Raw genomic sequence first — 10,826 nt, forward strand, 5'->3', positions numbered from 1 at the left:
AATTGGTTTCCCTTTTCTTTGTTGAAGAGGGTCTGTGCAGTCGTTCTGCCTAGTCAGCCATCTTGCCAGAACTCCTGCTTTCAATTTTTCAAGGTAGATTCTCACATGAGGAAGTAAAGGGCCAAGCAATATGTGTGTTTTAAAATGTACTAGACTTTGCCATATTACTTTCTCAGAAATGTGTAGTAATATCTCCTCCTTCCAGTAGTATAGGGAAGTACCCTTTGTTTCTCGTCTAAAATTCTTTCTAGTTGAAGAGGTGAAAAGGCATTTCATTGTTGTTTTAATTTGCATTTTCTGACAGTAGAGGAGCCCTGGTGGATAAGGACTTCAGTGCTAACTGAAAGGTCAGTGATTGCAACCCACCACCTGCTCTGCAGGAGAAAGATGAGGCAGTCTGCTTCCAGAAATATTACAGCCTTGGAAACCCTATGGGGCAGCTCTACTCTGTCCTATAAGGTCACTATGGGTTGGAGTCAACTCAATGGCAGTGGATTCTGTGGTTTGGCTACTAGTGTGCTTGAGCAACTTTTCACATAATTGCTTACCATTTGTATTTCTTCTGTAAACTGCCGCTTCCTATCCTTTGCCCATTCTTCTGCTGGATTGTTTTCTTACTGATTTGCAACAGCTTTCTGTCTACTAGGAATATTTGCTTTTTGGCATATGTACTGTAGATATTTCTGTCCCAGTCCTTTTATTTGTCTTTTGACTCTATCATATCTTTGTCATAAGCTTTAAACATTGTTTAAATTTAATCTCTGCTCTTTTAAAAAAAATGCCGTATGGTTTCCCTCATTTAACACTTATTTTTATTCCATGGTATGTTCGGTATTTTAGACATTTTGGTGCTGGTATGAATGTGGCTTTATCTTTGCTGTTTTGACTAGATACAGCTGACATAGAGAAAAGCCGTTGATTTGTATACACTTATTTGTTTCTCAACACCTTTCCAATATTCAGACTATTGGGTTTTCCAGACATACTTATATCATCTCCAGCCAAGGAGAATTTTACCCCTTTCCAATACTTACTCCATTTTTCTTCTTTTGTACAATTGGTGCTGCTATTAAAGTTATTAAGCCTCTATTATGGGTAAAAACCATGTCTGCTTGGAATCTGAGCTGCAAATAGATCCCCTATTGTAGGTGCCATGACCCTCCTTGTGATACATCATCACGTTTCCTCTTCAGTGAAGCTGTGAGAGTCAAAGGACTTCTAAGCCAACATTGGGCAGACCAGATCTTCACCTAGAGCCCAAGCTCTTTAAAGTTGGGCATCATTTCCTTTATTTTTTCTCCCTCACAGAACCCAGCAGAGAACTGGACACATAATAAATAACTATCCAAATATGCTGAATTTGTTTCTGTTCTCTCCTCCCAGTGCTTCCCCCACTTCTCCCTTGAAGCCAGCTTTGACTTTATCCGATTTGAGAGCATATGACCAAAGTACTCTCTGTCCAGAGTGCCCTTCTCCCTTGCCCAGATTATACATTTTTGATTTGAGCCTCCAGGCCAGTGGTTCTCAAACTTTATAAGCATCTGCATCAGTGGTAGGCTCAAAACACAGATGGGAAGGCCACCCTCATAGTTTCCCATTCAGTAGGCCTGGCATGGGGCTTTAGAACTTGCATTTCTAACAAGTTCACATGCCACTGGTCTTAGCTGTACAGTTTGAGAACCACTGCTCTAAACTGTATTTGATGACCTTGTGGGTACAAGGCTAGGAATTCATGAATTAGTCAGTAGTTGTCTAAATTTTGCTGGCATAATCAGGATTATCTTATAGAGATTGCTTTACTTCACTGACCTTACCTGAGGAACGTCTGTCCTGGCCCCTTCCCTCTTCCATGAGTTTGTGTGCCAGCAGTCTCTGGGCACATGTCAGAAATGAGGGCACACAATATTGATCTTTTACAGGATCCAGACCCACTGCCATCGAGTTGATTCTGACTCATAGTGACCTCCATTGGGTTTCCAAAGCTGTAAATCTTATTATTACTATTTTTTTTATTGTGATTTGGGTGAAGATTTACAGAGCAAATTCACTTTCCATACAGCAGTTCACATATACTTTGTCTCATGTCATTAACCACAGTTTACCACAATGCAACAGCTCCCCTCCCACTTCCTCCCCATAGTTACCTCTTCCCAGTGTCCATCCCTCCATACACTCCTGCCCCCTGAGCTGTCTCCCTGTGCATAAGCAGCCCATCTTTCTCCCATGATTTTTCTCTCCAAGGAGAGTATCTACTTGAGGTAAATGTTCAACTCATATGCCTGTCTTTTGTTTGGCTGGAAACCACAGGTGTGGGTTCAGTTCCAGACCTGAAGGGCAGTTAGGGGCCATAGTCTCAGTGGTTCCTCCAGGCTCTATCAGACCAGCAAACCTGGTCGCCCCCCCCTTTTTTTTTCCTCCAAATGATTTTGAGTTTTGTTCCACATTGTTCTCCCTCTCTATCAAGGATCTCCTACACAGATCCCCTTCCAAGTGGATGACAGTGGTACCAAGGCTATAAATCTTTATAGAATTAGGTTGCCTCATCTTCTTCCCACAGAGCAGCTGGTGGATTTGAACTGCTGACCTTCTGGTTAGCAGCCAAATGTGTTACCAACTATACCACCAGAGCTCCTTTTCTATAGGATAGGGGACTCTGACATGAATTTTAGGCTTTCTAAAAATTTGCTTTCCTTTCTACTCTCTCAGCCTCTGCACTCAGATACCTTCATGAAAACAGGATCATCCATCGGGATCTAAAGCCAGAAAACATCGTTTTGCAGCAAGGAGAGCAGAGGGTGAGTCCCAGTCCTGGACTTAAGAAGTCCTGTGGGGCTGCCTTGGGAGCGGTGCTGGTGGAGAGGGAACGTGCTTTGTATGTTCGTATGTATTTACGTTTCCTTAAGTGAAGTTTTGATTCTCTAGCATTGCTTATTGACTTTAACCAAAATTCGGTAAAAAGTTCTTCCTCATAGATTGAGACAAGTTTGAATGGATTACATTGTTCATTGAGCAAGTTGCAGGAATCTGATAAGGAAAATGTTTATCTTTCTACCTCTGCTTCCCCTTCTAAACCTTTGGGACCAGCACTTCTTGGAAACAGACTTTTTCCATTTGTTTCAGAGCTTCAACTTATTTATTTTTTCAATTAGTAGACATTTTATTTAGAGAATTTTTAGGTTTATAGAAAATTGAACAGAAAGTACAATGAGTTCCCATATGCCTCTTCTCTTTTTCCCTTTCCCTGCCCCTCTTCTCCTTCCCCTAAGTTTATCCTAACATCTTGCATTGGTGTGGTACGTTTGTTACAATTGATGAACCAATACTGATATATTACTGTTAACTAAAATTATGCTTTACATTAGAGTCTGCTCTTTGTGCAGTTCTATGTGTTTTGACAAATACCTAATACCATGTACCCCCCATTACCATATCATGTAGAATAATTTCACTGCTGTAAAAATCCCATATCCCACCTATTCATCTCCACCCCCACCCCTCATTAGCCCCTGGTAACTACTACTGCCCTTTTTACCATCTTTATAGGGAGCTCTGATAGTGTAGTGCCTAAGGCATTTGACTGCTCACCAGAAGGCTGGCGGTTCAAACCCACCAGCCACTCCTCAGAAGGAAGGTTGGGCAATCTACTTCAGTAGTGATACTGCCTCAGAAACCCATGGAGGGGTCACTACGAGTTGGATTCGACTCCATGGCAGTGGTCGTGTTGCGTTTTATAGTTTGCCTTTTCCAAAATGTGTAGCTTTTTCAGATTGGCTTCTTACCCTTAGCAATATACATTTAAGGTTCCACCCTTTGTTTTTGTGGCAAGACAGCTCATTTCTTTTTATTACTAAATAACGCTCCATTGTGTGGATGTATCACAGTTTGTTTATCCATTCCAGAGCCTCAGCTTTTGATGCTAAACTTGCTTTATGTTATTTCTGGATGTGGCTGGGAAGAGGTATTTTGAGCTAGCATCATGCACCTCCACCCTCTCCTGCATTTTTTCTCAGACTCTTTGTGAGCACATCTTCCCTGACCCTCCTCAGTGGCTCCTCTACTTAGATGTAGTATTAACTTCTCCATTGAATTGACACTATGGTCTTTCACCATGTTGTTTGTTCAGCTGAAGGTGATGAGCAAGGGCTCAGCTGAGCAGAGTGTGTAACTCAACCCATGGGTCACCTAATCCTTCTGATACAGCTTCTATCAGCATTCTAGGCCTGACTGTGACTATCACAGCATTCACCTTTGTTCCAGTTCATGCTCATTCTTGCCAGTAGTTCTAAGATTTGAGATCTAAAGGTACTTACTGTGAAGGGACTGGCCTAGTCTTTCATGTTAATAAAGTCCAGGTTTACCAATCTGGAGGGCTGATTTGTGATCTATGAATTTTAGACTTCCTCTCAGTACTGGTCACAGAGCAAGGGGGAACATAAGTCTAGCATTTTTAGTGTTTGTTTTCTTTTGCCCTATACCTACCATATTGAAGTTGTTTATTCTCATATGTATTTGGTAGCTCTTAGGAACTTAGGATCTAGTATTACCCAGAAATTCAGAAATAGCCTCTGTTCTAACAGCAAACAATCATAATCCTTGTAGAAGGGTGATATATTTTCTTAACCCTGAAATTTCCCCCTCTGTTTTTCAGTTAATACACAAAATTATTGACCTTGGATATGCCAAAGAGCTGGATCAGGGCAGCCTTTGTACTTCCTTTGTGGGGACCCTGCAGTACCTGGTAAGATATGGGATTTATATGTTTGCTTATAAGTTTACTTCTGATGCTTGTTTTTGTGGAGCTGTTCTCTCCTTGCAAACTCTTTGGCTATTTCCTATGTGTGTAGGATCGCAGCATGTAGTCTGGGCCATCGTCCACTTAAGTCAGCCTCTTTTGCCTGTGAAAGGATATGGGCATTTCTGGTATCAAAAGGGCTAGTGTGTCCTCACAAAATCCCATAATCTCTCTGTGCTTCAGTATTTTACCTGGAAATAAAGACATAGACTAGATCATGCTGGTGTGTAGGGGCCACAGTATTCATGTGTTGTCTCAGGAGCTGTTGAGGCAGCTGAGCTCTGAGCCTCCCACTCTTTACATAATTTAGTCTGAATATTGGGATGCTGCTTGAGTTACTTGTTCAAGATAGATATTGATTGAGTGCAGTCTCTGTGCCAGGCACTATATCATGGGTTGGTGACACAGTGGTTGCTCTGGTTACCTAGTGCCACTCTGACAGGAATATACCACAAATGGGATGGCCTTAACAAACAGGAGTTTATTCTCTTACAGTTTGGAGGCTAGAAGTCTGAGTTCAAAGTGCCAGGCTCTAGGGGCTGGGTGAAAGCCCCTCAACCCTGGGCTTCAGCTCTGCCTCCAGCTCCTGGCCCATTGGAGCTACAGGCATTTCTTCACTCAGACAGCTGCTGGCTGCTCAGGCTGACAAGCCCAAGGTTGACAAGTAAAAAGGCACAGTCCTGATATTACTAAATCACACGGCAGGCCATTCATTCAAGTTTATTTTAAGTCCCAAGTTCGGCAGAGCATGGAAGGCTGCTGAACAATGACACGGCTACATGCAGGGTCCAAGTGTGCCATAAGCTAGAGACCATTCCCAAGGCTTCTTCTTATATACAGGAAGCAGACCAGCTCCCAAAGGCAGCTACTCAGCTGCTTGCAATAAATCCCACCATGGAGTTGATTACCAGGCTCATCATGGAGAATAACTACCACCAGCTGCCCAGCCACTCAACCAAGCCCAGCCAAGTTGACACACAAGCATAACCACCAAAATTCCACCCCTTGTCAACTTGGCACCTGTACAGATCTTCAATGGGTGGTGTCTGTACAGGTCTTCTCCACTGGGTGGCTCCAGTCCCCTAGTTCCTGAGTGGTGACCTCACCCCCTTGGCCTGACAGGCCCTGTTCCTCTCCCTCTTGGGCATAACAGCCCTGCCCCCTCACTTTTGGGCAGCAGTTATGGCTCCATCCCACTAGCTCACATGAAACGAGAACCAAGTTGGTGAAGGTCTCACTCTGAAACCTAAGGAGCTATGGTGGTTCCACCCCCACAGGCCATGGTCCTACCCTCTCTGCTTCCATTTCCTTGGTCACTCCGCTTCTGCTGATTAATGCCAAAGGCAACTCACTCCATTGGAAATCTTCTTGCCCCCAAAGCATTCAGCTTTCTTGCTCCGTGGGCTGGCCAACCTGCTACTCCATTTCACGCCAGTCTTTTCTACCAATTAATGCCTGAAGGCAACCAACTCTGCCAGTAAGCCTCCTAACCAAAAGCATCAAGCTTTCTCCTCTGTGGGCTGGTTAAGACTGCCATTGTCTCATGCCAGTTTTCTTGGCTCTGCTACTGCTGTCTTTCATGACAGTCTCTGGGCTCTGCTCCTGCTGTCTCTCATGCCGGTCTCTTGCTCTGCTTCTGCCATCTGTGATGCTGTATGCTGGGGTCTCTCTGCCAGGGTCTCAGGTCAAGGATGCACTCCACTCCTGTTTCCACATTTTAAGTATCTGTTAGAGCAGCACCTCACTCTCAGTACCAAATTCTGTTCTGGTTACCTAGTACCACTCTGACAAGAATATACCACAAATGGGATGGCCTTAACAAACAGGAATTTATTCTCTTACACTTTGCAGGCTAGAGGTCCAAGTTCAAAGTGCCAGGCTCTAGGGGCTGTGTGAAAGCCCCTCAACCTTGGGGTCCAGCTCTGCCTCCTGCTCCCAGCCCACTGGAGCTAGAAACATTTCTTCACTCAGATAGCTGCTGGCTGCTGAGGCTGAGAAGATTGACAAATAAAATAGCACAGTCTTGATGTTACCAAACAACACAGCAGGCCATTGATTCAAGTCCATTGAAAGTCCCAGGATTGTCGGAGCATGGCAGGCTGCGGAACAATGACACGGCTACATGCAGGTTTCAAGTGTTTCATAAGCTAGAGACCATTCCCAAAGCTGTTTGTTATATATGGGAAGGAGACCATATACCCAAATGCAGCTACTCAGCTGCACACAGTAGATTCCACCATGGAGTTGATTGCCAGTTGCATCGTAGGGAATACTACATCCAGCTGCCCAGCCACTCAACCAGGCCCAGCCAAGTAGACACACAAACTTAACTACCAGCATTCTATGGAATAGAATTTTCAAACAGTGGTGACCCATGGGAGGCTATGATTCAGACCCCTTTGTCCATGTAATATATAAGTCCTGCTAAGCATCCTTTTGGATCCTCAGCAGCTCAGCAGCTACTCAGTGAAGGGGGACCCTATGCTTTGATAGGATGCTGGTCAGATTATTTACTCACATGAGCTAAAACCCCATCCATAACCAGACATGGGGATTGACCTGACCATCTCAAAATTTCTCCTTATGGTTTCAACTTCCTGGCCTTTCCGTAAGTGTCACATCTCCAAACCCTGCACATCCCTGTCTCCATGCCTTTGCTCAGGAAGGTCTCCCTAGAAGCCCTTCCTTCTGAGGCCAGGTCTTCTCCCACCTGTGTCTTGGAGCCTTCCTCCATCATCTCAGCTCTCTCTGCTTCTGCCGCAGTCATTCTTCTGGCTTTCTTCTGCTTGATTGTAAATATCCCAATCAATTGTATGACCACACATTACTTGGTTCAGAAGATTTGGTCAGTGTGCTTATAGCATTTAATGGATGACTGTGCATTTGGTGTGTACCACCTGATAATCATTTTCCTTGGTTGTATGTAGCATAGCTCGTATCTCCTCATCTATACACAATACCTGTACAGAGTTAGTTTTCAATAAGTGCTTCAAAATGCTGCAGCCCTCACTTTTAGAGGAAAGTCATTAAAGCACAGAGAAGGATATATGGTGTACTCTGGTCTACCTAAAAAATAGCCCCTAGGGGCCCTGACTGCTTAGTCTTGCTATCAGATTTAATGAGAGTGAACAAGGTAGAGAAAAACTAAATGTGTCCAGCCATTCACTTCTTTGCCCTTGAATGGACATACCAGTGTACCCTAGGATGGAGCGAGGAGGGTGTGGGGCACATATAGGTAGGCCAGTGCCCCTTGCTGCAGTGGTTCCACACAAGAAGGCACAGCTCAGGTATATTCCCTGTGGTATGCTATTGCAGGCCCCAGAACTGCTGGAGCAGCAGAAGTACACAGTGACGGTGGACTACTGGAGCTTCGGCACTCTGGCTTTTGAATGCATTACTGGCTTCCGGCCTTTCCTCCCTAACTGGCAGCCTGTGCAGTGGTGAGTGAGAAACCAGGGCCTAGGGCATCCAGAGGAAGGCGTGTGTTCCTCTGTTTCGTTCATCATTCTTTACCCATCCCATTTCACTGGCCAGGAGTGAGAGATCTGTGGATTATCTCCTTCGAGAGGAAGGCCTATTAGGACCCAGCATATGGGCAGTCAGAGCATCAAAAACCTAAAAAATAGAGTAATTCTTAAGCAGTAAGATGGATTTTGACAACCTTAACATCTTACTTTAAATACAATACTGTATAAATGATATTTGCTCTATTTCAAGTAGCCATAACAAGTCACTGCATTTATGGACTGTCATTACAATGTGTAAGGTGCAGTGGTTAAAGAACTCAGCTGCTAACTGAAAGGTCAAAAGGTCGGCGGTTCAAACCTACCAGCTTCCCCTCAGGAGAAAGATGTGGTGGTCTGCTTCCATATTATAAAGATTTATAGCCTTGGAAACATTATGGGACAGGTCTACTCTGTCCCAAGGGTTGCTATGAGTCGGAGTCAACAGCAGTGGGTTTGTTTGATTTGTTCAATGTGTGCTTTGGATTGAAAATACTATGTATGAATAAACAGAAAAGATGCATGCATGTGACAAGGAAACATTTATGTAGAATTTATTGTTACAAATTTTACTACACCTGAATATAAATTTTTGCTTCAGAAACGTAAGAAAGTGGTTCACAATGTATATGTAAGTATAATGCAAAAAGACTTTCTAATCATTAAAAAAAAGAGAGAGAGAGATAGAAGAAATTTGGAAACAGAATCGTGAATAAAGATTTTAGACTCTCAAACCTTTTGATAGCATGATGTTTTAAACATCTGAACTAGATTATGATTCTGCTAACTAGATGTATGTTTTAGCCTTCTGTCTTACATTAAAATACACATTTGCAGTTGCCATTAGAAACACTAGGAATAGAAAAAGAACTTTTAAAATCTATTTTCTTTTAAAAATTTTGTTTGTTTGACACATTTTGCTTGTGACATCATTAACTGCAGCAATTCTGAGGAGTAGGTATGGTTACCCTGTTTTACAGTAGAAGCTAAAGTGCTAAGAAATGCTGAAGGTCAATCTCTGAGGATATGGAATCTGGATTCATATTAGATCTATTCAAATCTGAAAGCCTTTGCCTCTTCAAACACAGCCACTCATTGGATTTCTGTGTATAAAATTGCTTTTAGACTTTTTAACTTCATGAAAGCAAAAGTTCAAGTTTAATTTAAGAATAAATTTAGCATATACAATATATATTATACTATGTCTATAAAATCTGTGCCTTCATAATTGCTTATTAAATACTAAAAAAGTTTAAAAACCCAAAGGGGATATAAGTACATGTTTTCAGATTACTCTGTATTCTTTCTTTATTTTTTTAACTGATTACAGAAGTAATGCATTGTTTATTTACATATGTTAATCCTATAGATATTTCTAATTTAGAAATTAACACACTTCAAATCAGTTAGGCTTCATTCAAAATTGTTTCTTGAGAGGCTACACACTTAATTTAAATGGTGCTACAGCACATAACAACAGCAATAACACTATTGCTCAAAATATTTTTTTCAATTTAAAATTTTTTTGAGCAGTACAGCCATACCTCATTTCATTACAGTTTGCTTTATTGCATTTCACAGATACAATTTGCAAATTGAAGGTTTGTGGTAGCCCTGGATTGAGCGAGTCTGTTGGTGCTATTTTTCCAACTGCATGTGCTCATGTTTTGTCTCTGTGTCAAATTTTGGTAATGCTCACAATATTTCAAACTTTTTCATAATGCTGTTGCACACTTAATAGACTACAATATAGTATAAACATAACTTTAATATGCATTGAGAAACCAAAAAATTTGTGTAACTCACTTTATTGTGATATTCACTTTCTTGCAGTGGCCTATAACTGAACCCACAGTGTCTCTGAGGTATGCCTGTAGTAAGTTCAGATGAGTCAAAATTCAAAAAGTATAAAAGAACCCAAAAACCAAATCCAGTGCCATTGAGTTGATTCTGATTCGTAGCAACCCCCATAGGGTTTCCAGTGCTGTAAATCTTTACGGAAGCATAGTTCCTTATCTTTCTCCCATGGAGTGACTGGTGTGTTTAAACCATCAACAGTTTGGTTAACAGCCCAATGCCTTAACCACACAGCCCCATCAGAGTATGTAGTGAAAAGTCAGTGTGTCATACCAGTCTTCCAGCTGTGTCATACTCAATTTACCTCCCCAAAAGCAACTGATACTGAGTTTTTATATGCTTCCAATGACATTTTATATGTAGACAGATTGGCATTTATTTGTTCATTTGTTCATGCATGTTTTCCCCCTTTTTACACCAGTGGTGGAATGATATGAACCCTGTTCCATATGTGCTCTTAAAGCATTTTTACACTCTTTGAGAATTTCCATCAGAGCCAGTTTATCTGCAACACAGGAAAATACTTGTCTTGAGCCTAAAGAGCACTGCATAGTTTGATCAACCTTCATTTCTACCAGATTAACTTTGTTTTGTTTTTGAGTTTTGGAGAATATGGAAACAGTAGAAAAACAAGAATCAACTGTAGTCACACAACGCAAAAGCAGGCATCATGA

The 10,826-nt window shown here is 42.0% G+C and overlaps 1 protein-coding gene across 1 annotated transcript in view; it reads left to right on the forward strand.

Moving 5' to 3' along the window:
- Nucleotides 1–10,826, forward strand: part of IKBKB (inhibitor of nuclear factor kappa B kinase subunit beta) — a 92,834-nt gene that overhangs the window by 39,352 nt on the left and 42,656 nt on the right. The window contains exons 5-7 of the mRNA XM_007935024.2: nt 2,707–2,795; nt 4,649–4,738; nt 8,108–8,232. Of these exons, the coding sequence (XP_007933215.1) occupies nt 2,707–2,795; nt 4,649–4,738; nt 8,108–8,232 (304 nt within the window). The remainder of the gene's footprint in view (nt 1–2,706; nt 2,796–4,648; nt 4,739–8,107; nt 8,233–10,826) is intronic.

Source organism: Orycteropus afer, unplaced genomic scaffold (genome assembly GCF_000298275.1).
Source record: "Orycteropus afer afer isolate SDZICR_OR568_19922 unplaced genomic scaffold, OryAfe1.0 scaffold00024, whole genome shotgun sequence".
Classification (NCBI taxonomy): Eukaryota; Metazoa; Chordata; class Mammalia; order Tubulidentata; family Orycteropodidae; genus Orycteropus; species Orycteropus afer.